This window comes from Erpetoichthys calabaricus, chromosome 1, assembly GCF_900747795.2.
Source record: "Erpetoichthys calabaricus chromosome 1, fErpCal1.3, whole genome shotgun sequence".
In the NCBI taxonomy this organism is placed as follows: domain Eukaryota; kingdom Metazoa; phylum Chordata; class Cladistia; order Polypteriformes; family Polypteridae; genus Erpetoichthys; species Erpetoichthys calabaricus.
Window position 1 is genome coordinate 25,594,833 of NC_041394.2, and position 27,401 is coordinate 25,622,233.

At 40.7% G+C, this 27,401-nt stretch overlaps 1 protein-coding gene across 1 annotated transcript in view; it reads right to left on the reverse strand.

Moving 5' to 3' along the window:
- Positions 1-570: 570 nt before the first annotated feature.
- The window catches only part of LOC114647801 (latent-transforming growth factor beta-binding protein 1-like), a 636,168-nt gene continuing 609,337 nt past the window's right edge, over positions 571-27,401 (reverse strand). The window contains exons 30-35 of the mRNA XM_028796447.2: positions 21,096-21,239; positions 20,528-20,686; positions 16,388-16,673; positions 9,211-9,497; positions 8,972-9,121; positions 571-2,047 (exon numbers count right to left, since the gene is read on the reverse strand). Of these exons, the coding sequence (XP_028652280.2) occupies positions 1,893-2,047; positions 8,972-9,121; positions 9,211-9,497; positions 16,388-16,673; positions 20,528-20,686; positions 21,096-21,239 (1,181 nt within the window). The 3' untranslated portion in view covers positions 571-1,892. The remainder of the gene's footprint in view (positions 2,048-8,971; positions 9,122-9,210; positions 9,498-16,387; positions 16,674-20,527; positions 20,687-21,095; positions 21,240-27,401) is intronic.

Consider the following 27,401-nt stretch of genomic DNA (forward strand, 5'->3'; position numbering starts at 1 on the left):
TGTGTTCGGATTCAGCAGGTTGGAAAATGGATGGATGGATGGATGTTTCCATGTGAATCCATCACTGCTAGCTGACTATAGTTAGATGCGAAAACGAGAAGGATCAGATGAGGAGTACAAATGAAAATCAGCAGCGGACCATTTTTATTTCAATTGAACTACTGCAACGTATCAGCATCATTAAGTGACTAAACACATTAAATTCAAAAAACTTAACTTCATGTTGCTCCAAATTCTTATGTGACACAGTTGATCTGAAATTATATTTGTGTTCAGCTTGAAGCTGTCTGCCATAATCACCAAAAATGTTTTCAGGAAGCAAAACATTTCAATAATGTGTTCTCCAGTGTTATAAAATCCACTATTTAGGTAAAGGCTGATTCAGTGACTGTGATTTTCATGTATCGCTTTTCTAATAGCACTTCTTGTAAGTACCATTTTATATAATAAAAATGCAACGAGCAGTTATAATAAGTTTTGATTGTATGGTGATAATATTAGTTATGAAAGGCACTACTGTATATCAGTTACGCTTGACAAGTTGCACTGCACTGTACTTTACAAATATGAGTGAACATTTTTTATATTTCATTTTAATACTAATGTCATTAAAGGCACTAAATTTATAAATGCTGATGGATTGTATTACCCAGGTGTTGTTCCTGCCTTTAGACCGATAATTGCTGGGAACTCCTCCAGCTGCCCCACGACACTGCCCTGGATAAGCGGGTTACAAAAATGGATAGATTAATGTATTTGTTCAAGATTATACAATCAAATGTCATTACTCAGCTGGCTTTTTGATGGCACTTGCTGTGAAGGGCACGGATTATTAATTGGGGTTAATCCTGTAGAGAGCTTTTATTTGTGCTTATTATAAGAGGCATTATATTTAACAAAGAAACTTAAAAATTTCATTGTTGTTATATACAACTTTATTACAGCAATAGATATAAAGGATATATAAGAAAGTAGCTATTGTATAATTCCTCTGAATTGCTGTGTAATGTGTGTTTATAATAGGTGATGGTGAAAGTAGTATAAAATATGATTGATCAACTGATTAATAAGGGCTATGTTGAAGAGACTGTGGTGGGCTGGCGCCCTGCCCAGGGTTTTTTTCCTGCCTTGCGCTCTGTGTTGACTGGGATTGGCTCCAGCAGACCCCCATGACCCTGTAGTTAGGATATAGCGGGTTGGATAATGGATGGATGGATGGATGTTGAAGAGAATTGGTCACAAAGACATTTTAAAAGTAATTCTAATCAACAACTTGCAGTAGTGTCATGTAAATGTAACTTATATCCCACACAGCCTAGTTGGCTGGATATTTGATGATCTGACAGGGAAGCACAAACTGCTCCGAGTGAGGCACGCATTACAGAGTGAATGAAGAAGCAACTTTAAAACCTGCATACGGAAAATGTTCCTTTGATTAATTCATTATGAAACCGGAACTGTGTGTCCCGCCTAACTTCAAGCCTTCGCCTCCACCAAAGTGACAAAGCCCTGAAGCAGAGCACTTGACTTTTGGGTTGCAGCTTCACCTCCATTACAGTACGAGAAAAAGAAAACACTAAATCACTAGCAGTAACTTGTGTGGTAAAACAGCGTTAAATTCAATGTCCCATCAGAGGAAGTTCTATGATTATCAAGCAGATCTAAAAAATTAATAATAAAATAAAAAATAAATATTTTTTTTTCTCCTTGTTTTCTCTTTGCTTATGGTCTTTAAATACAACTCCCTTCGTTAACCTTTTTTGTGGAAATGAACCAACCAATACAGTACTACTAATTTTACAAACAAGTGAAAAAAAGTTAATAATTAGATGCAAACTCTTTGGTGCTTAGTGTGAGTGGTGCCTGTAGCGCCCCCTGTCAGTGCTGGTCCTTCACTCCTGGGGCAGTGCCGGAATGCAATAGTTTGGCTGCAGGGACATGATGAAACCACGCAGGCACACACATCGGTAGGAGCCATCGGTGTTCACGCACTGCCCGTTCATGCACAGCGTGGCAGGGTCGTCTGCTTCATCACATTCATTAATATCTGCAAATGAATGAGGAACACTGCTTAGACATGGGAAAGGAACACGGGACAGCACTTTTTTTATTTTGACCATTTCCACACACTGTATAATGAGTGCTTTAGTTAATCTTGGCCTAGGATGGTACTACAAATCGGACGCAGCAGACTTCACACATCTGTAGTAGCCTGTTAGTCCCATTCGTAGCATTCTCAATAGTTCATTACTGAATAGCAGAGTCCCTGATGAAGTAAAAGTGACAGATTTCAGACCATTGTCTCAAAAAGCCAGAGCTAGACCATATATACTGTCTCTCTATTATAAAAAAAAATCCTGGAGAGAAACAGTAGGGCGTTGAGATGTGATCTTCATGTTAAGATCATGGAAGACAGTTAAAAGAAACGTGAGGACCTTAAACATGAGACATTGTGCCAAGAGATTGACCCAGGACCATCTCACAATGACGTAGAACATGAGATTCTTGCAAGACATGCCCTACTTACAATCAATATCAAATAAGACAACGGGGCAGCAAAACATTCAGTCTTGTGAAGGATTTGAGCACACACAGATCCAGGGTCTCAGCGCATATAAAGCGTATAAGGACAATACGTTATAAATGAAACGTCGACAACTAAGCGAAGAAGAAAGCAGCACAGAGAAAAGAGACTCAAAAGTGTTGGAGAGAAAAAAAGAGCAAAAAAGAAAAGATAATCTAGGTGCAAATTCAGAAAATAAGTAAAGTAATTATCAGCCCATAACAAGTGGAATTGAAACAAAGCACGTCCAATCGGGCTCAGAATTAAAAGAGAGTAAAAGACAAAGTAGAATTTCAAAAACATGTTCACAAATGTTGGAGCTATACACACGCAGAGACAGATTATGAAAGCAGTGGAATTCGAAAGGCTCAAAAAAAAAAACGTATGCGCGATACAAATGTGGAGAAAGATAAAGAATATAAAAGTAGGAAAATTAGAAAGTACAAAAAAAAAAGAAAGTAAAGATCGCAGTAGCGCAAACAAATGGAAATTATTACTCGAAAAAGGGAAAATAATCACCACGGACCAGGTGTCATTGCAAAAAAAAAAGCAGGACAAAGCGAGGTCAGAAATAAAAGACAGAGTAGAAAACAAAGTAAAACGTTATAAAGAGGTTACAAAACAAAGGGGCCAAACACATGCAGAGCAGGTTAGAGAAAATGAAAACAATGGAATTCAAAAGACTCAAAAAAAAACGTAGGGGCGAAACACATGCAGAGCAAGATACAGAATATGAAAACAGAAAAAAATGACAGTGTCAAAAAAAGGAAGTAAACATCGCATTAGCGCAAAAAAAGAGAAATTATTACTCCGAGAAATAACTAAAAGGCGAACAGAGATCGAATATATGGACACAGGTGATATGTCAGAAGTATGTAAATATTGTAAGGCTTTGAAGTTTAAGTCAGAGATTTTCAAAAACAGAGTTTACCTCACATGCATTTATTGGTTACTTTGCAAAAAAAATTATTAACTGTTGATGATATCAATCTGTGCTGAAATTCCAAACAGAGAAACCTATCCTGAATTATGGTACAAAGTCATTAAACACATGTCTCACTGACCTCATTTAAAAGATTCAGCATATTGGGACTTGAAAGATTCCAAATATTGTTTTTACATAAGTTCTGAAATAAAAGTGAAACTAATGAAATAGCAACAATTCAAAGAAAAAAAAAGTCTTAAAAGTGTGTATCCGGAAAACCAAACACGGGGGTTGGTGAGCGAAGCGAGCAGTGGACGAAGCCCCCTAGTACTTAATAATTATAGACCCATTTCAAATGTATCGTTTCTCTCTAAAATATTTAAAAAAGTAGTGGCCATGCAGCTTCAGTCTCACCTAACCCATCACAATTTATTTGATAAATGCCTGTCTGTCTTCTGCACCAGTGCATAGTACAGAAACGGCACTAACGTGTTGTAAATGACATTCTGATATCCTCTGATGTGGGAAATTCAATGTTGCTAGGTTTAAGGGCAGCGTTTCATACCACTGACTATTCTATTTTATTACACTGGTTGGAAGATTACACTGGGCTTACATGCGCTGTCCTTGCCTGGTTTAGTTCTCATTTATCAAATCGATACCATTAAGTACAGAAATGTGCTGACAGAACTCCATCATTACACTCAGAAGTTAAATATGGTGTCCCGCAGGGCTCAGTACAGGCAGCTGAACTGTTTTCACTAGGAAACAAAACATTAATTTTCATTCATAGCCAGACAACACCCAATTATACCTTTCTTTTGGATCAAACAATGTTTCTCTGAAGCTGACCCTTGTTAATTGTGTCAGTCAGTTAAAGTAGTCGATGGATGTGCACTACAGAAACTACAAGAGGAGGCAAAGGATGGGCACACCAAATGTTTAGTTCATTGATGTTTTCTTTTTCTGTTTACTGCATATTCTAGGACGTTTATTGATTAATACAAATTATTTGTACTATTATTTTTGAAAAATTCCCACTTTAACCACAATTCTTCACAATCAATTCTTTACGATTTTTGAACAGTACTGTAATTAATTTTAAAGATAGTGTGGCGGGCGGCCAGGTCCCATGCCCAGCCGGGACGCCCCTTCTACTTATGTTCTGGGAGAGCAGCCATAGGCTCCTTGGTGGCAGCCTCCCTGATTGACAATGGTGCCTCGGTTTCCCACAGGGTTCCATGGGAGATGGAGTTCTCCACAACCCTGTGAGGATCTGGGGTGGCCGCCAGGGGGTGCTGCATGGATTCCGGAGCCAATCTGGACATCTCTACAGCCCTGCCCAGAAGTGCAATTAGCAACAGGTGATCAAGCACCTGGAGCACTTCCAGGTGGGCTATAAAAAGGGCCGTCATCTACCACTCAGGGGCCAGAATCGGGAGGAAGAGGACAAGGTTGCCTGGGAGGAGTGGTGGTGCCAAGGTGGAGAGTTGTGTGGTTTAAATTAAGTGCTTTTGGGACTGTATTGTGGCTGGGGGGTTCACGGGAAAGACGTGCCCTCCAGCTGAAGAAAATAAAAGTCTTGTGTGTTTTTACACGTGCCTCTGAGTGAGTCTGTGCCAGGTCGGGCGCTATATAGCGCCTTTATCACAACAGACATATTCAATGCAGACTTCAGTGATAGTCCTGATACCTCTCAGTAAGGAGACCAGAATTTGTGATCTGGGTCCTCCCTGTGTGGAGTTTGCTTGTTCTCCCGATGTCTGCATGGGTTTCTTCCAGGTTCTCTTATTTTCTCCCACAGTCCAAAGACATGCAGGTTAGGTGGACCGGTGATACTAAAGTAGCCCTAGTGTGTGGTTGGGGTGCATGTGTGTGTGTTCACCATGTGATGGACTGGCGTTCTGTCCATGGTTTGTTCCAGTCCTGTTTGTTGTGCCCTGTGCTAGCTGGGATAGGCTCTGACACTCCCCCGAAACCCTGTACAGGACTAAGCAGTTTAGAAAATGACTGACCTACTCAATGCTCACTAGTTGGTTATTTCTGATATCTCCTCCTGAACACTTACCTTTGCCTTCTATAAAATTCTCCCTGCATCTGCCTGTGTAACTACTTTAGTCCTAATATAAAAGAGTCCACCTCACTCTTTGTGGCCAAACGTCTTCCTAGTGTTAATCTTTCAGCAGAGATTAGGCCAGGGTGCTACATTCTCAGCGACATACTATCCACAAACGTTTAGAATGCTAGAGGCCATTAAACAGTGAGATCACCGGGTGGTTCCAAACACCACTGCACACACTACCCAGCCTGAGCTGTAGACATCAGAGGTAACCTACAAATCTGGATCTCAGGCTGGTTAACCAGCAGGAGACAAAGAGTACTGATAAATGGTGAATGATCCATATGGAGGGAGGTCATCAGTGGATTGCCACCTTTTCTGATTTGCATTGATGATAGAGATAAATTGTGAAATTTGCAGATGACACTAAAATTGGAGAAGTGAAAGACACTGAGGAGGCACCAACAATAATTCAAGGCAGGTTTCAGATCTGGGCAAGGCAAAATGTCACATGTGGGCAAAAGGAACATTAACAGGAAGCAACCTCTGAAAAGGACTCGGGCGTTTATGTCGACACAACATTTTCATTGTCAAAGCAATGTGCAGAAGTCATTAAAAAATGCAAATAAAATGTTAGGCCACAGTATATGGCAAATACTGTTGAATATAAATTAAGAGACATTGTGCTCTGACTATCTAGTCTACAAAGCGAGACCACATCTGGAGTATTATATGCAGTTCTAGTCCCCACACTACAAAAAAGACATAACAGCACTTGAAGCTGGGCAGAGGAGAGCAACCAAGTACATGTCAGGGCTTTCTGACATGTCCTCCTGTGACAGACTCAGAGAATTAAACCTGTTTAGTCTCCAGCAGGGGGGACTGTGAAGGGGACCTCATCCAGGCCTTCATAATCCTCATAGGCATTGATAAAGCAGATCCAGCAACATTCATTCGGGTTAAGGGTGAATCACGTACTGGAGGGCAAGTGTGGAAATTAAGGAGAAGTACATTTAAAACTGAAGTCAGAAAGCACTTTTTTACGCAAAAAGCTGTGGGATTCTGGAACAAATTACTGAGACATGGAGTTGAAGAAGAAACCGAAGAAATTTTTAACTCTTTTAGGGCAGATGTTGACTTGTGTCAACAACAGGGTTGAGGGTGGATGTCGACATTTTGGGTAGAAGGCGATATTTAGCTGTAAACATTGACAAAACTCAGTGTTACTTTATAGGTAGGCCCTCTTTGCTAGGAGGAATGTTAGAGTCATTGATTTGATGTCGAATCCCTGCTTGTGCTCAAGTACCATTGGAGAAAATCAACATCTAGAATGGCATTTACAACTGGCGAGAGAGCAAAGCGAATGCGCAAAGCAAAATACTCAGTGGACGACGTTTTGTGTATATTTTATTATTGTGAATAGGACTATGATTTGTCGGACTCCTATTTTGGTGTTAGTGATTCAGAGATTGAGATCTAAAATGAAAGTGAGGTACTGGCATCATCTGAATGGCCTAGCCCTCGCGCAGCCACTGATGCTACTGTGGCAGCAAGAAACAGCTAACACGCTGTGAAGGGGCACTGCACGGAGCAACAGACGTTTTATGTTGATTTATATGAGAAACTATGGTTTTGTGTGCTTTTTTGGAAAAATATTCAAACCTTGGAGAAAAGGAAAAAAAAATCAGCCCTAAAAGAGTTAAGAAGAATCTGGATGAATGTTTGGACAGCTTAGTTATTAGCTAAACAAACAAATAACAAATGGACTGAATGGTCTCCTCCTGTTTGTCACATTTCTTACGTTCTTATGAACATTTAACAAACCAGCTGCTCCATACTCCCTGTTCTCTCCTGGCCCCTCATTATGTATTTTCAGGGGTCCTTCAGTACATAATACATAGTTTCTGATGGAGTTTCCTGTTGGACCAACTCTTGATACACCTTTTATTAGGGCTGATCTAATGGTTAATAGTAATTTTTTTTTCATTGTATATTTCTTTCCGGCAATACGGTGGTGCAGTGGGTAAGCGCTGCTGCCTCACAGTAAGGAGACCCGGGTTCGCTTCCCGGGTCCTCCCTGCGTGGAGTTTGCATGTTCTCCCCGTGTCTGCATGGGTTACCTCCGGGTGCTCCGGTTTCCTCCTATAGACAGATAGATAGATAGATAGATAGATAGATAGATAGATAGATAGATAGATAGATAGATAGATAGATAGATAGATAGATAGATACTTTATTAATCCCATATAGTCCAAAGACATGAAGGTTAGGTGCATTGGCGATTCTAAATTGGCCCTAGTGTGTGCTTGGTGTGTGGGTGTGGGTGTGTGTGCCCTGCGGTGGGCTGGCGCCCTGCCTTAGGGTTTGTTTCCTGCCTTGCACTCTGTGCTGGCTGGGATTGGCTACAGGAAACTCCTGTGACCCTGTAGTTAGGATATAGTGGGTTGGATAATGGATGGATGGATGGATATTTCTATCTCCTCACTTATAGGCCACCTTCCTCTTGCCTCCTGTTCATTGGACAGCCATGTCTCCTCAGGTGTCTTTTTACCAAGTTGATGTCTGGGCACATAAACAGATTGTTACAACCTACTCTAGACTTTTGTTTTTTAACTCTAATTTGGTGTTTACCTTAATTGAGTCCTGCCCTAATTAGCCACTTAAGTTGCTTATTAATTAACTCACCTGGGCTATGCGTGGGGTGTAGGTTTATAAATGAAGCTTCTTTGGGTTTTAGGAGAGTGAGTGAGTGAGAAGGACAGAGCAAGGTATGGAGCGTTAGGGTTGGATGGTTGCTTATTAAAGAAATGTAATTGTAAGCTAGCCATCTAAGTGATAGATGTGTATAGTTTGTATCCAGCTGTAAACTTTGAAGTTAGACAGCTATGTTAATGTGGTTCTCCTGCCTTGTTTGTTTTGTGTAATTTTCTCCATATTTTGTGAGTTGTGTTTTTTTGACAATAAATGAAGCCTGTTTTTATTTAGCCGAGTTATTTTTTTTTTGTGTGTTTTGTCTCCCTCTCTCTCTCACTTGTGTGCGGCCTTTTTATATATCCCTAGACTTTTTGGTAGGCCGTAACACAGATGCTATAACATTACCGACAAGGCATCTGTGCAGATGTTAAAGGGTAACAATAAAAAGCAGTTGCTGTCTTCTAAATGAACGGTCATTGTGTGTGCACTGTGGCCTAATGGATACGTGCTGACCTGTAATCCACAAGGTTGCCAATTAAAATCTCCAGGTTTCACTCATTATGTGGTCCACTGCTGTGAGTCAGTGCTTCTAATGAAGAAATACAGATACAAATAGACGCTAAACTTGGGACAATAGCATAAGCTAAGAAGATAAAAAATAGTCCTTAAAAATTATTTTACAGCAGTATGCTGTGCATAAAATCCCCCTCAAGTTTGTTCCTATACGTACCAATGCAAGCCATGGTTGTCATCTCCAGCTGGTAGCCATCATAGCAATCACATGTGTAACCCTCTGGGACACGAATACATCGACCGTTTTCACACCCGTGCAAAATCCCACACTCGTCAGCACTTAGACCTTCGTATCCCTCATACCTTCCTGAGAAGACAATAAGAGATGACTGGTTGGTTGAAGTTTTACCAAGGTGGTTTCTGAATCAAACCCACTTAAGACTTCACTGAACATACTCTCAAAGGACTCTGTCCGGGTCCTTCTCAAAGGCTGACCAGGGTATTCCTGATATGGTACTCTTTCCCGTGGTCTGTATTGCAACCAAGGCTCTCCAGGTTGAGGTTCAATTGGAACTACTGGTGGGCCAGCAGACTGAGAGCTCCTTGAGCCGAATCCTGTTCTGCTTGACTGTCTGCCTCCTGGTTCATAAACTGGATCTACTAATACGGGGCCAGTTTCAGGTGGCAGGGACTCGTATGATGGGTCTTCTTCATATCCTTCAGTACCAAATCTCTGGGATGAGCTGCAATGACAAGATGATAGCAACACTGTCACCATCATAGACTCCAATGCAGTGAACCAAGCGTGTATCATGGTTTTGAATGGTTTCTTTTCAATACTTTATTTATGTCACACTGAAAAACAAAAACTTAATTGTGCTACAAAGAAGAATAAATTACTTATCACACTCGTTGCCCAATAAACAGTTATGCACTGAAATATTTAACACAATCCCAGCCAAATTAACACAACGAAAGGAATACTGTTATAAACAAGTGGCATGAGGCTGGATGTCAGTCACACACAAGCTCATATCAGGGAATCTGTCGTGAGAATACAATTTAATCAGAAACACTGGAAATGTTTTAGCACCGACAATGCAGTACGCCTGCATCGGTAATGACGCACTGTAGATTCCAAGATAGGTAAACTTTAGTTCTTATTTATCAAATAGATATTAGAATGTACAAAAATCTATATCTATCTATACCACAGAGAAAGAAGGATTCACACAGCTGTTAATATGAGCTGTCCAGCCATAAAATCAGTGCCCACGTCCAGGAACATTGCCCCACTGGGACGCAGAGAGAAGGGAAGGACCGGGACAGGGGCAGTTTATTCCCGGAACACAAGACGGCAGCCTCACTGGATTGCATGGGGGCCACGGAACTTGGAAGCTCAACCCTGTGGGGTGACGTGGCCACCGCCAGGGGGCACCTGGACAGCTCTGGAACTGTGGTATGCAGCACTTAGATACACATGCAGAAGCCTTCTCGCTCCATTCTGGGAGCCAGAGTCGGGAGGAGGAGGACAAAGCTTGCAAGGGGAAGAGAGGAGGCGGCAGAAGGAAGTCTAAAGGACTATATTATTGGTGGTTAGTGCACTGTGATTGTATTGTGCAGAGAGAAGAATAAACGTGTGTGTTTGGGGACATTTAGTGTCTGCCTGTCTGTGTCCGTGTCCGAATAACCACAATATGTATATATATTACATATATTTCAGAATGTCTTTCACCTTACACTCCTAAGTGTAACCTTAGATCTTCAAATGAGTGTCTGCTTATTATTCCAAGAGTTAAACTTAAAAGAAGTGGTGAGGTGGCCTTCTGCTGTTATGCACTTAAAATCTGGAATAGCTTACTGAAAGACATTTGCCAGGCTAATACAGTGGAGCACTTTAAAAAACTGCTGAAAGCTCATTATTTTAACATGGCTTTCTCATGGCTTCATTTTAGTGTAACTCTGATATTCTGTATTTGCATTTAATTATCACTATCATTCATGGTGGCTTTGAAATCCATACTAACCCCTACTTTCTCTGCTGTTCTTTTTCCGGTTTTCTGTGGTGGTGATCTGCGCCCCCACCCCCAATCAAAGCACCGTGATGTCCCTACATTGATGGATTAAATGCCAGAAGTCCACATGACCGTCATCATTAAGTTCTTCCATGAGAACCCTGAATACCATGAGGACTGATGGAGGTCATTGATGTGAGGTAGAATGCCCAGTGGGGTGCTGGGTGGTCTTGTGGCCTCAGAACCACTCCAGATTTTATTTTTTTTCTCCAGCCGTATGTTTTTTTTTTTTTTTTTTCTGTCCTCCCTGGCCATCAGACCTTACTTTTATTCTTTGTTAATTAATATCGCCTAATTTTTTTTTATATTTTGTCTTTTTCACTTTCTTCATCCTGTAAAGCACGTTGAGCTACATCATTTGTATGAAAATGTGCTATATAAATAGTTATTGTTATTGTTGTTGGCTATCTTAGATCATCTGCACTTCTGTCTTTCATATAATATCTGTTTCAAAAAATATCTGAAAGGAAAAAAAATGAAGGTCTGAGAAATAATGATTTGCTCTGGTCCAGAAAAATTCATAAAACAAGAAAATTAGTTTTGGAAATGACTGGTGTGGCAGCATGAGAACACTGATAAGCCATCAAATTCAATAATGAGCTTCATTGACAGCTAAATAGGAGATTGGTGGGAGTGAAAATAGTGGCCTTCTGGGACTTTTGATACCCCTGAATACGGTGTCCATTTTAGGACATTGTCATTTTTACTTCTTCAGTCATCAAACATCATTGTCTATCATGTATCAGTAGTCATTTAAAACCTTGTCAGTTCTTCAATCATCAGACATTAGTATTACTCGGTATCAGGTATCAGTAATTACTCGTCACTCATCATGCATCACTACTTACTTTTTGTTCATCACACCATCTCTCATCAGTACTCAGTTTTCGGCTCATCAGGCCTCAATCATTGCTTTTCATTTTGTGTCTTCTTTTTAAGAGAGCCATTCAGTGGAGTGAGTGACGAAAGGGGGAGTGTGAAATGTAATTAATAACATATAACAGAGCCCACTGGTTTAAATCAAATACATCCTGTTTGTTGCCGTCACCCTAACCCTTTTATAATTAACCAACCCTGACCCGCACATTGCTTTATTTTTTACTATAATTTTATCTTGAGATAATAACTATTTCTTATAAGATAATACATCCTATGTATGACATGCAGTAATATATACGTATAAATACGTATGAGAAAATTTCTTGTGTGTATACCGTATTGTGTTAAACTTAGGAGACAGGAAGCCACTTTTCACTTCACAGCTGTTTCTGATTTTGCAAACTCATAGATAAATCCAAACTTTATACAACGGTTGCGCTTCCTATCATTAACGTTATGCGGGTATAGTGGCGGAAACAAACAGGAAGTATAGAATTTGATATTTCAGTAAACCAATGAGCTCAGTTATGTGTTAATAATCTACACTCCGCATGTCCCCTGACGTCATTCTGGCTCTGTTAAAAAAAAAGACAGGAAATGAAAAGTGGCAACTGATGCCTAATGAGCGAAAACTCACTGCAGATGGGTGAGGACAAATAAGTGAGTAGTGATGCATGATGAACGACTCCTGAGTAGCGATGAGATACCACTGCTATATTATATGGAGTAATACTGATATTCGATGATTGAAGAAGTTAAAAATGATGATGTCCTAAAATGGACACTGTTCCCAAGTTACCTTGTCATTTACTGGCTGACTTTGCAGCTCTATATAGTTTGGGTGCTGGTTAAGGACAAAACAAGTGTTAAATTAAATTAGCAGCTGTAACTGGTTACTAATTAAGAAAATGGCTGGAATGAAAACCTGGAGCCAACGTGGCCATTCAGAATCTGAATCAGACACCCAAGATCTAGACTGTTACAGCCAAGAAAAAGCACATATATGCAAACACATCATTTGGAACCATTGTAAATGAAGTATATCATTAAGAATTGTCACCCATGTGTGTCTGGGGAGCAACTTCAGGGCTCGAGTACAGTAAGCAATACCATTTTGAAACACAAGGAGGTTCTGTAGGTGACTGCCATTTCTCTTTCACCAGCAGTTCTGAGAAGAACCCCAGGGAGGACATGCAGCTGAGACGATATAAAAATAAGCTGGCCTAAAGATGGTTCACTCATTTGGACCCTCAGATACCAAGCAGATGGAGCTCCCGAGTTACTGACACTACTATTAAGAGTGCTTCTAGTGAAAGCTGGATTGACCCAATATTTGTTGACCAAATGGGGTTGCTCAGCTGGCTCCCCAACTATTACTGTGGACTCCTTGCATCCTCCGGGCAATTACACGGTATATTTATAATATATATAGGTACATGCATTATGATCAGTGATTTGTGCAGTAATGAATGAAGAGCTTTGTCTTTCCATATATTAGCAGTCCGAGAGAGAGGGTGCCATGTTTTAGTGACTGGCAGACACAGAGTTCAGCACAGCAAGGAAGAAAGTCAAAAATAAGTAGAGGAGATATCACAAAAATGGTTGGAAAATGCATGTTGTTTGAACTGTTTCATCAAGGAACAGCTATTCATGAAAGTTTTACATGGGGGGGGGGGGGGATTTGCTAATACTTTGTATTATTTACTGACAAAGTATATCTGGTTTTCGTTCTAAGAACAGAAATATGTATATATAGTACATGTCATTATGGTGCTGTTCCTGAATCTTTAAGGTATTTAGAGAACATAGTAAGATATATCAAATATTGGGTCAAGCTAATCGTAGTCTCAATTTATGTTTATATTACTCAGCCCCATTTACTGTATGTATCTCGTTCACATCAACAAAGACAGGAGTGCTGCCCTTGCTTTAAGCTCCGCCTTCATGAAGAGTTTAATTGGTTTAGAATTGTGACACTCAGTGAGCCTTCTAATTGTCCCCGCCCTGCTTTAAGCAAAATTCACTCATGGCTGTCTACAGGTATAAATTACATGTCTAGCTGAATAAGATTAATGTCAGTCAAGCTTCAGCTCCATCATGCCCGCTGTTCTGGAAGCCATAAATAACTATCAAGGAGTTACATTCAGTTTCATATGGTGTGACCAACACAAAATGGCATAGGGAAAATAATGCTGCTTTTGTTAACCAGGTACAGTGACATTCCATTAATGCATGAGTCAAACATTGTGGTTCGGTGGTCTCGGTCAACCCATGATTCATTTATTTTGAGGCAAAGTAGGTTACTTTGATGATGGTGCGGAACCTTTAGATAGCCATTACTCTTCATTGTAACAGTAATCAAGCCATTACACGTTCCAGATGATGGCAGGTACCTGCTCAGGTGCTGGGCACTTTTCCTGTAGTCTGAATGTAGATCCCAATGCCCAGGAGCAGCAACAGGGACACTGCTGTAAAAATGCTGCCATCCTTCAGATGAGACATAAAACTGAGGTCCTGACTTCCTGTGGTCATAAAAGATCCTTGGAAATCCTTCATAAAGAACAGAATGTATCCCGATGTCCAGGCTAAATTGCCCTGCATGGGCTAGTTATTCTTGCTAAGTAATTATCCCTGGTCTCCGTTTGGCTAACCTACCTCAACACTTCACCACCTTACAGCTAATGTGTGGTGAGTGTACTGGTGCAAAAAATGTCTGTCGTCGCATCATCTATGACCAGTGCTTGTGTAGTGAGAAAAACACTACATGAATGAAAATAATTATTATTATTACAATGCTGCCTAGGTTCATTTGTGGAGCACACCATGCTGATGTCTGAAGGCGTTGGGTGGGAGTCTGCTCTACCAGATAATGAAGTTCTGCAACATTGTGACTGCATTGAGGTTGAGTAGCATGGTCTATATGTGGTTGTTTCAAGGTGGCAACTGGGCAGGGTTTGACGGCTGTTCCACCACTGACGTCACTTCCATTATACACCCTCCTGGACCCGCCTCTTCCTGCCTGGAACCCATATGAGCTGCAGTTCAGCCATTTTGAGTCCAGTTCAATTCCAAGCGCTTATCAGAAAGGACATAATCTGCAGCTTGTGAATGTTTTTAATTATTTTGTTATTTAAACTAGCTTTGCTCGCCATCCCCCCCCCCCCCCCCCCCACGTGCCAGCCACTTTACATCTCTGCTGCTCGTGTTGTGAAGAGGGGGGCTGAACGCACCCCAAGGAGATGCAGTTGCTCCTCCAAAACCCCCTCTTAAACGGTGATACAATGGGAAACACATCCATTTTTATTTTAACTCCTCTTTGCTCGATCATCTGCTGCTGCCGTGCCACGTGATCTGCATCTCGCGTGACGCACTTCTGTCATATCACCCCTGTCCATATATTCGGCCTCTTTTTGCTTTTAGCTTTTCATCAATATCGCATTGAATTTTGATTCCGTGTTTGGAATTACATTGTGACAACGCAACGTACAGTATAACTGAGTGAATATCGTTTCTTTCTCTCCACAAGAAATGTGTCTGACAATAGCATTCACACAAATGAGAAATGATTTCTCTCGCAGGATTTCACTTTCACCAAACAACAAATCTTTTAATTCTCACGGATACGCCTCTTTATTGGGAAGAAACACTACTTTTTTTTTTCCCTGATGGCAACACAAATTAGACGATCTACAAGTCTCAGACTTAAAGTTTAAATCCAAACAATATATTCAATCTCTTTTCACTGTTCCGTTATTTCATCGAGTAATAGATTCCGTTTGTTTGCGCTAATGTGATCTTTACTATCCTGTTTTTGAGACTTTCTAATTTTCGTACTTCTATTATCTCTAACCTGTTCTGCATGTGTATTGCGCCAACGTTTTTGAATTCTTTACAATGTTCTACTTTGTCATCTACTCTTTGTCTTTTATTTCCTGCCCCGTCTCGTGGGACTTGAAAGTGTCTCTCTGAGAAAATCATGTCTCGTCTCCTTCCAACCTTCCAAGATTTTTTTTTATAATAGAGAGATTATACAGGGTCACCTAGCTGGTGGTCCAGCACTTTGATGTTGCTTTGTCTCCTCTTTACAAGTGATAAAGAATATAATTACATGAACTAATACTATACACAAAATACGTTTTTTAATACCATTATACAATATCATGTGGACGAGGTTGATTAGCATGCTCTATGTATGGTTGCTTCAGGGTGGCAACCAGGCAGGGTTTAAGGTGCATTAACGTACACACATTTACAATTCTGATCTATAAAATGCACGTATGAATCAGATTTTTTTTTGGGGCATACACATTTTCTTGTTTTTTTGGGGGTACACACACTTTCTCACTTAAATCCACACAAAATGTTATATATAAATGAGACCCATGGAATGTGGATATCAAATGGGGCAAGCTTTGCTTTTGAGGGTCATTTCTGCAAACCAGAATTCTCAGATTATTTAAGTAGCAGACCTGATTAAAAATTACATCCAAGCACTGGGTGGTGGTAATCCTGCTAGGCCCCAGTTCCCTCCTTGTGAGGTTTAAAAACACAATAATGAAGAGTACTGTGGAAAGGTGACCATATTTTACCTGCTTCTGTTTGTAATAATCTTTGTAATGATGTTCAATATGGACACTGTTGTATGAAACAAAAAAAATAACAAAAGAAAACTGCCATACCCCCGCCTCTCATAGGGCCTCTCTGCTGGCGTGTACTGCTCTGCTGCACCTCTGTATCCTTCCACACGGCCTCGTAAAGACGAGTAGTCTCCATATCCAGGTCGCACATACTCAGAAATGCCTCCTCTGCTTGATGGGTCATCATAAGGGCCTGGTCCGTAAGGGCCAGGATAACTTCTTTCAAATTGTCTTATGTACGCCTCACTGTAAGGATTAGGCTCCTCAAGTGTGAATGGACCATCAAAGCCAGGTGGTCTTGGCATGTTGCACATTAATTCATAATCAACTAGAAAAACAAAACAGCTGATGAGGACAACCAATTCATTTGACATACGAGAAGGTACATGTTCAGAATTGTATGCTTGAGAAGTGTGCTTCATTGCTTTACAGTAGGTTAAGGATAGTCACATAGTTCACAATCTTCCACATGGTGTCTTTTATAGACAGCATCATCATAACATTACTCATGTATTAATTTCCAATACCTGCTTTCCAAGGGCAGAGCTGTGAGGAACTACAACTTAACCCCACAACAAAACCCTGTGGGGAGAAGGTAGCCCTGCATGGGTGCCACTCCATCACAGAGTGCCCACATGTACACAGCTACCATCCCATACAGAGCAAATTTAGAATATCAAATCAACCTAATATGTTGTTGTAGGATGTTGGGACGAGGCCCACAGAAATAAGAAAATAACATAAACTCAGTATAGGTAGAATTCCAAGTATGACATGAACCAGAATCAAACTGCTGCAAATGTGCAGCAGTGCCTGATGGACTGAAGGGTTAGCCTGTAGGAAAAATCAAGTCAACATTACACAGCAAATTACACAAAAAAAACCTTAGCAAATAACAACAAGGATCAAATTAATAGTGCAACATCTATATATATATATAAAATTCTTTTCGCGTTTGAAATGGAAATTACGTATGACCACAGAGGAACAGGAAAAACATTTTTAATAAACCTGATTCTTGCCGAGAGAGCGAATGGTGACATAGCTCTGGCTGTAGAGTCATCGGGAATCGCTTTTACATTATTAGATGGAGGCCGTGCAGCACATTCGGCATTGCAATTACCATTAAATCCTCACTCACGACGAAAATCCAATTTGCAACATACGCAAAGGGCTCTGGAAAGGCAAAAGTTTTGCAACATTCAAAGATAATAGTTTGGGATGAGTGCACCATGGCACATAAAAGAGCTTATGAAGCCTTGAACCGAACAATGCAAGATCTCAGAGATCCTACCAAAATAATAGGAGGTACTGTCGTTTTACTCGCAGGAGATTTTCATCAAACATTACCAGTTATTCCACGAGGGACACCAGCAGATGAACTCAACGCGTTTTTAAAATCCATGCTTCTCCCACGGTCAGTTATATGTCACGTGTTCTCGGGTAGGTACAACAAAAAATTTATACATTTATGCACGTAATGGGCAAACAAAAAATGTAGTATATCTGAAAGCACTACAGTAGTACTCAATGTATCTTTACTTCTTAAATGTTAATGTTTTACTGTTTAATAATTTATACGTTTCTTATATGTTGTTCAAATTCTTTTATCAAAATATCAGTAACGGCACACTGCACAATAATGTGCAGTTGATACACTTGACTTGAGCATTCATAGTATTCATCCTCTTTCTCTGTACGTTTAGCATTCGTTTGCTCAGAGGTTGATGCGCTTGCTGCTTCCTGAGCAGCTGTTCTTTACTCCACCCTAGTGGCCCGCTGCTTCTCTTTCGTCGGCATCTTTTCGCGTTAAAACTGATTAAGTTAGTCTTTGTGTTGCAATTACTTAGTACGTTTTCTTTAACATTTCACTTAATCTGGCACTTAAGTCTTCAATCTGCCTCAAGAATGATTAGCAAAGGTGGTAGGGAATGAGAACGGCGCCCATACGCATGTGCGCACGGCCGCCCTGCTGCGCGCTGCCGAGAGTTGATTCTACAATAAAATAAAATAAAAATAAAAAGAGTGATAAAATCATCACCCCGAAAGTGGATAGTAGACGTCACGTAGTATATGTGTACCAAATTACAAGTCAATAGCTGAAACGGTTTGCGAGCTACAGGTGATTTAAAATCCTGGACAGACAAACGAACAGCCACAGTAGCGTATTATAGAAGAAGATTTTACTGTTTAATAATTTTTATTTATCTGCAATGTGCTTCTTATATATTACTTCATATTCTCATATGATAAAGATGTTAATAATGTTGTTTATATTGATTTCTATGTTATTGTAAGGGCTCTTTATTTGTTGAAAAATAAAACTGGCAATTAACAAACTTATTTTATAAATACTATATACTAGTAATAGTTAGTATCTAATAAAATACTAATGTCTGGATGTGTGTCCGGTTCCTCGAAACAATCTGATTGGCCAGTTTGGCTTTGGTCTGATAGGTCAGTTTTTTTGTGGCTTCTCAGTTAAACGCGATTAAGATAGGAAGTGGCAGGCAAAGGAGGTTGATGTGCTGAAAAATACCAAGGAAAGGTTGTAGCAGGAATGCTGACAGTTGGCTTCAAACACAGGAGGTATATTCCAGCATACGAATGGTGTTTTCACAGTGGGTAATGGGGGCCTGCTTACTATTGATGGCAGTCAAAAAGTGGACCGGAGGTGAACAACGCACTTCAAAATGACAAAGACTGAGATACAGGCCTTACGGGAATGTGACTGAGGAAGGAAGCGCCAGCCAAAACAAGTTGAGACATATGAGGATACCAAATGAAGTCACGGGACAAACGCTGAGGGTACACGTAAGGCAAGAGATATATCAAATATTTTTAAATGTATTCTATTACCTGCCTTTGTAGTTGATAATAATAACAATTAAGAAAATGTTATACAGCACACAGGCTTGGGCAGATGTGTGGCACATGAAATTAAATGTCAGTAAAGTAAAATATTACACATAGGAAGTAAAAATTTTAGGTTTGAATACACAATGGGAGGTGTGAAAGTTTAAGGGATTATGCTGAAGCTTTATAACTCACTGGAGAGACCTCATCTGATGTACTGGGTGCAGTTTTGGTCTCCAGGCTGCAAAAAAGACATAGCAGCACTAGAAAAGTCCAGAGAAGTGCGACTAGGCTGATTCCAGGGCTACAGGGGATGAGTTAGGAGGAAAAATTAAAACAGCTGAGCCTTTACAGTTTAAGCAAAAGAAGATTAAAAGGAGACTTGAGTGCAGTGTTTAAAATTATGAAGGGAATTAGTCCAGTGGATCAAGTCAGTGACTTTAAAATGAGTTCATCAAGAACACGGGGACACAGTTGGATACTTGTTAAGGGTAAATTTTGCACAAAGAACGACAGACACTTGGAATAAGAGACCAAGTAGTGTGGTAGACAGTAAGACGTTGGGAACTTTCAAAACTCGACTTGATGTTTCTTTGGAAGAAATAAGTGGATAGGACTGGCGACCTTTGTTGGGCTGAATGGCCTGTTCTCGTCTATAGTGTTCTGATGTTCTAAAAGAAGAGTGGATGCATGCAGTGATTGTGCTGCTCGCAAAGGGAGTCTCAAAAATTAAAAAATGAGAGTGTTTTCGAAATTAAATGACCATTTTCTTAAAACGTTTGGCATGATAAAGTAACACATGACATCAGATTACACTGTCGATTTATTTCTTGCATTTTTTGATTATATTCAAAGCCTTGGACTGTCACATTATCAGGAGAAAATAGATTTCTGTTACAAACAATGAAAGTATATGTAATAAGCCGACAGGTACAACAGGAATGACATACAATGTGACAACTATAAGAAAACTGCTGTTTAAGTCTTTGCAAAACAGGGTCCGGGTGGACCTTTCTGGTAAAACAAAATGTGACACAAACTTAAAGTTAATTGCTGCAAAACTAAACTTATAAAAAAACAAACTAAAAAAATTACAACAAAAAATATATTAAAACTTCTGTTTTACAGACACAGTTACGACGCTGACCCCATCTACAATTTTACATGAACACAATTTGAAAGGTTACCATTATGGCTCACCTCTGAGATACTCCCCAATCCTTTAAGTAATTTTAATTAATTAATTAATTAATTAATTAATTAATTAATTTTTTTACATTTTGTTCTGTTTCTTGTGAGGAAAAGTTTTTAGACGGACTGCATTACCTGAATTTCTGTCAGGACACAGCGCACATTCTAAGCTCCATGCCTCTCCATACAGACAGCAGCACTCTGTGAAGGTGGTTTGCCTCTCCATCAGGATGCGTCTGCACTCAAGGTTTTCTCCCAGCTCCACCCAGCAGATGCTCAGATTTTCATCCTGTCCTGTGGAGGAAGCATAAATATTTGTATTTGAGCAGCAGTACAACAAGAGAAATGCGTAACATTCAGGAGTCGCATACGTGGGGACTTTGTAAGTCACTTTGGATGGAAATTTAGGTTAAAAAAATATTCTTATTATAACAGAATTCAAGAATAAGCAAAAGGAGTACATTCTTCTTCTTCAGCATATGAAAGACCTCCTGGCAGAACATTATCTATCCATCCATCCATCCATCCATCCATCCATTATCCCACCCGCTACTTCCTAACTACAGGGTCATGGGGGTCTGCTGGAGTCAATCCCAGCCAACACAGAGCGCAAGGCAGGAAACAAACCCCAGGCAGGGTGCCAGCCCACCGCAGGGCCAGAACATTATATCACCATTTTTTTTTTATGTTTAGTGTTGCATACCAACAGACTGGCTGGTGTTGCTGACGCACACTCTACGTATTGGATCATAAATCTGCGGTGGCTGGCATGTGCAGTAATAAGACCCCACAGTGTTGACGCAGTGGCTGCCAAGACAAGCTCCTTCCTCCAAGCATTCGTTGTTATCTGAAAAAAGAAAAGAACAAAACAGAAAACAACTGCTTAATTTTTTCAGAAGCCAATTTAAGTGGAAGGAATGGACTAAAAATACTTAAATCCCTCGGTGCAAATCCAGAAAACCCAATCACCACTGCTAAACCTCCAAGTGCAGCACCCTGTGAACATACAGTAGTGCTGTGAAGTACTGAACAACAGAACACATGAGAGCAAGTGTGACAAGAACAGGCCATTTAGCCCAACCAGCTCCTCCATCCCATTCACTGCAATTGTTCAAAATAACATCAAGTCAACATCAATTTGAAGGTCCCCAAAAGTCCTGCTCTACTTCACACTACTTGGTCATGTTTTTTCCATTTACCCATAGTTCTTTATGTGAAGAAACACTTTTTAGCATTTTTGTGAAATCTGCCCTGAACAGCTCTCCAACCATGTCTCTGTGTTCTTGTTGAAGAATTTATTTTCAAGTGACAGAGGATCCACTGTGCTCATTCCCTTCATAATTTTAAACACTTCAACCATGTCATTTCTTAATCTCTGTTCGCTTAAACTGAAAAGACTCAACTCCTTCAGTCTCTCTTCATAACTGCTAGCCTTCAGTGCTTCTCTGGACTTTTTCTAGAGCTGCTATGTCCTTTTTGTAGCCTGGGGATTAAAACTGCAGTACTCTGGGCAAAGCATCAGCAGTATATTATATAACTTCAGCATAACCTCTTTGACTTGTACTCAACACATCTGTGTCCCCGTGTTCTTGATGAGCTCATTTTAAAGTCACAGTCTCGATCCACTGGACTAATTCCCTTTATAATTTTAAACACTTCAATTATGTCTCCTCTTACTCTTATTTTGCTTAATCTGTAAAGGCTCAGCTCTTTTAATCTTTTATCATAACTCATCCCCTGTAGCTCTGAATCAGCCTAATCGCTCTTCTCTGGACATTTTCTAGTGCTGCTATGTCATTTTTGTAGCCTGGAGACCAAAACTGCACCCAGTACACCAGATGAGGCCTCACCAGTGTGTTATAAAGGCTGAGCAGAACCTCCTGTGACTTGTACTGCACACATCAGGGTGCTAGATTACTTACATTCTCTTAGCCACAGGATTCCAGATGAGATGAGGCCTCACCAATGTTTTATAAAGCTTGTGCAGAACCTCCTTTGACTTGTACTCCTCACATCAGGGCGCTATATAATGTGACATTCTGTTAGACTTCTTAATGGCTGCTAAACACTGTCTGGAAGTTGATAGTGTTAAGTCCACTACGACTCCTAAATCCTTCTCATAATGTGGACTTATCGATTTCCTGTATCCCATTGTGTATTCAAACCTCACATTTTTAACTCCTACATGTATTACTTCACATTTACTGACTGTGGCTGCGTCTTCCAGTTTCCCAAAGTCATGCAGCTACTGAGTTGGCAAGGCAGGATCCAGCAAGAGTCAAGCTCGTAACAAAAGAAATTTCTCAGTCCAATAAAGTTCATTTTAAAAAGGTTCAGTGAAATTTTAAAAAAGGAACAAATCATAAGACTTCAGAAAAATGTTATTACACACGCAGAATAAAAGGCAAAAAGAGAAAAATGGTTTCTTCTACAGTCTTAGCTTTTTCTTGTTAAACTTCAGTTACTTTCTATCCTTATAAACTGCATTATTTCTTAGTGGTTTCACTTAATACATTCAGTATGATATGTATGTATGCACGGTATGGTACAGTTTGAAACTTTTTGCCCTCTGTACCTTACTAATTGCAAGGCAGATCATAAACTGAGATTAGTCTATAGTCAGAGGGTTAAGAAATTATTAGAATATTCCATTTATAGTTTAACTTGTGGGGGATATAATAGATCCTCCCATTGTCTATGCTCTAATATACGGTATAGCCATCCCCGTGGTTTCGCCCGCGTATTAGCGAAACAACAACAACAACAACAACATTTATTTATATAGCACATTTTCATACAAAAAGTAGCTCAAAGTGCTTTACATAATGAAGAAAAGAAGAATAAAAGACAAATAAGAAATTAAAATAAGACAACCTTAGTTAACATAAAAAGGAGTAAGGTCCGATGGCCAGGGTGGACAGAAAAAAAACAAAAAAAAACTCCAGAAGGCTGGAGAAAAAAAAAAAAAAATCTGTAGGGGTTCCAGGCCACGAGACCGCCCAGTCCCCTTTGGGCATTCTACCTAACATAAATGAAATAGTCCTCTTTGTAGTTAGGGTTCTCACGGAGTCACTTGATGCTGATGGTTATACAGACTTCTGGCTTTTAATCCATCCATCATTGTTGGAACATCATGGTGCTTTGGGTAGATGGTGGTGGCACAAGCCACCACCAATAGGACACCGGAAAAGGAAACAGAAGAGAGAGTAGGGGTTAGTACAAATTTTGAATGAATAGTTATTATAATGAATTGGATATACAGAGTGTCAGGATTAAATTACAGTGAAGTTATGAGAAGGCCATGTTAAAGTAATGTGTTTTCAGTAGTTTTTTAAAGTGCTCCACTGTATTAGCCTGGCGAATTCCTACTGGCAGGCTATTCCAGATTTTAGGTGCATAACAGCAGAAAGCCGCCTCACCACTTCAACAGGGCAGTTAGGAGGGCACTGCCCGGTTCTCTACTCCTGACGTCACTCTTCCACCTCCCCTCGGCCTACAGCCTCTGTTTCGGATTAGCGTGAATATATCGCTCCTGCAAGCGAACTATGATTCTTAGCACAATGAGAGAAGTCACAAAATCAACCGGAATGTTCAAGCAAATTATAGGAAAAAAAAAAAGATCTAAATCCGTTAAGTAGTTCTCTTCTTCGCTAACTAAGTGGAGTTAAGGTTACGCCCTGAGGCAGATGCGTGAGTGAGGAGGGCCTCGCAGCCCGATAAGTCTATCTCGAATTCGCGCTAATAAATCAGCACTGTAAGCGAACTATAATACTTAGTACAATGAGAAAGTCGCAAAATCAATGGAATCCGTTAAGTAGTTCTCTCGTGAAAAGCGGACAGACATACAAAAGGGTCTAAAAACTATAAGAAATTTCGTTCTTGGACCATGAAATTTTTAAAACCGTTTCTTAGCGAGCACACACACGAGGCAAACATTTTAACATAACTAAGAAAATACTATCAATTTAAAATTACCCTACTAACTAACACATGGCTCTTACACAGACATTAAATTTCTTCTGCCACAAATTTACCCAAGCCAGTGTGCCAAGTCAGTGTGCTGTCCAAGCCCATTTGTAATAATCTGTCAAATTCTGCAAACTTAACCAGCTTGTTGATTATATTCTTGTCCAGATCATACAAGTGAAATGATGTTAGTTTTATTAAAAATACATGCCACCTAATTTCAAGTAGGGTGATGAAATAATAAGATAATACCCATCATCGCTGATTAATTCATATTTTCTTATACTGTATAACTGTAAAATATGTTTTCTGTAGAGAAGAAAGATTACTTTCATAAACTTTTTTTGTTTTCTGACGTTTGAACTTTAATTCACATACATGTCTGCTTGCCACTGGAGGAGAGCGGTCTTTACTTTTTTCCAGTATCATTTGCACTAATTCCTCCATCACGGTAGTCCTGACTTGATTTTTGGTGAAAAGTAAAAGAATACAACATTATAGCAACTGGGTTTTCAACAAACCAATCTGTTCAAAGAACAGAAAATTGAATTTTGCTGTGCACATCAGGTGTAAATAAGCAGACCGATGTCACACACATGCGCATGGGAAGGCAGGTAAAGGGCTTGAGTGATGGCAGTTCTGAGGCCTGCCGGGAGCTGGCAGAAAGCACTGACTCTTTTTCTCTCTTTCCTGTAGACCATTCCCGGGAGATTCCATCTGGCTCTCTTGACGTCACTTCTGGGACCGAGCCAATGGAAGGAGACCTTACCGGCTCCGGCCCCTCTGACGTCACATCCAGGCTCGAACCAATGGCTAAAGAACATGGGCCTGATCCTTATGACCTCACTTCCTGTTTTCCCCTTTAAAACCCTGCCCTTCTTCCTAATTCCTCTGTCTTGTTCTGGACTCAATTGTATGCACATCAGTGCTGTTATTTGATAAAAAAACGACTTTGCAGCCAGGATAGCATATTATACGCGTGGCTGCCCCAAACCTTTATCAGTTTATGTCTCGTTTTTGTGACACCGACTTGAAAGGATAAGAAATCGAAACAGAAAGGTCAAATAATATGATCCATTAAAACATGAAGCCATTCATTTTCTTAGTGTTATGTTGTGCAAAATCTGCAAAGTTTTGTCTATATTTTCATTATATTTTGCTGAAGACAAAACAAGATGAACTTAAATACAGGACACCTGCATGGGCAGTTTTAGCATTAAAGCATCTTGTTTTCCTGAATTGTACTAGTAATCAAAGCACAGTGACATCTGCTGCACCAAAGACTACATTGGTTTACAGCTTGGGAAAGGAAGACATGGCAATGCTTCAAGCTGTATCTGATCACTTTACAACCTGCGAACAGAAGGAGATGAAATTGTCAAACTAGTGTACAGCTTGAGACAGGAGATTGTTAAAAAATCAAAAACTTGATTGCTTAGGAAAATGGACATACTCAAACAAGATTAAAGAGTGTGGCACGCGGCTGGGGGTGGTACCAAGCCGGGACGCCCAAGAGGACTGGAGGAGGGCACACGCCTCCTCCAGACCACGAAGGGGCGATCGCCCTGGTTGCTGTGGGGACACGGGTACAGAGCTTTGAAGCTCAACCCTGTAGGGGCCCGTGGTCACCGCCAGGGGGCACCTCAATGCCTGGAGAGCCCTGGACCTCAGGATTTCCGCCACACCAGGAAGTGCTGGGGGGAAGACGAGCAGGGACACCCGGAGTGCTTCCGGGGATACAGCCGGCACTTCCACCACACAGGGACGTGTCGGTGGAAGATTGCCGGAGCACACCTGGAGCACATCCGGGGGACAATAAAAGGGGCCACCTCCCTTCATTCAGGGCTGGAGTTGGGTGGAAGAGGACGAGGTCTAGGAGAGGAAAGAGGCGGCCTGGAGAGACGAGGCAGATTGTGTGTTGGCCTGGACTGTTGGGGTGATTGGTGCTGTGGCACTGGGTTGTGCTTCACTTAAATATTGTAAATAAATGTGTGTTGGACTTTAAACAATGTCCGTTTGTCTGTGTCTGGGCTATATCCCACAAGAGTCTGAGCGAATTCATCCATCATATTGACAGCCACCCTATCTGGTGTATCTAACAATCACGCGTTGTGAAAACCATGCATTGAATTTTATAATAAACTAGCCAACCCGCGGCAAAGCATACGCCGCATAATTCTGTATTGATGGGTGAACACTTCCTGAACGACACAGTTGTCCAAATGGCGTGGGTTTGTGGATACCACTGCGAGTGAATAAAAAGATAGACCTCTGGAGGAAGCAACATACAATTGTCCGTGACTGAAAGTGGGATCGTCTGTGACGAAGAAGGCACGCTGGTGAAAGTTACTTCGTCGGTAGGGATAAGTGTCAGTACTTGTAGATTAAGGTGTAGCGAGTCTTTGTTGTTGACGCTTAATATAGCTTGCGTACTGAGATGTTCCGGAGTCACAGTTGAGAAACACTTTTTTAGTGTCATTTAAGCACAGGGAAAAAAAATGAACATGTGAAACATCCATAATGTAATAAGCCACCAAGAAAAGTAACATTGCAACAATGATATCTACGACCCGATCGCTATAACCCGCTGTGACCCAATCGCTGTGCACCGGTCGTGCAACTGTCGTCTGTGCACCTCTGAGCCACGTTGTCCTTGCATTGTTCTTTGTGGTTCCGGCTGCTTTTCTATATATAATCCACCAAGTCACCCGACCATGGTAGTAGCGAGGGTGGGGTGGGGTGGGGTGGGGCTGCATACACAGGGCAGGGACGTATTCAGAGGGAGCGTATGACCCGCACTTACTGGGTATTCCTTGTTCATGGGGAACAATTGCAAGCCCCGGTGCCCATTACGAGAGATGGGGTTCAACGGTTTACCCACGCCTGTCGGTGCCGGGTAGACACACGTTGATCCATTCAGTGTAGTGTGCGTGCAGAACCGGACATCACATACCTGTTAATGCCTGTTAAGAAGTTGGACGCCTACCGCTTGGCGATCACGTAACTATTAAGCAGGAGGGAGTCTCGTTCGTTTTCGGAATTA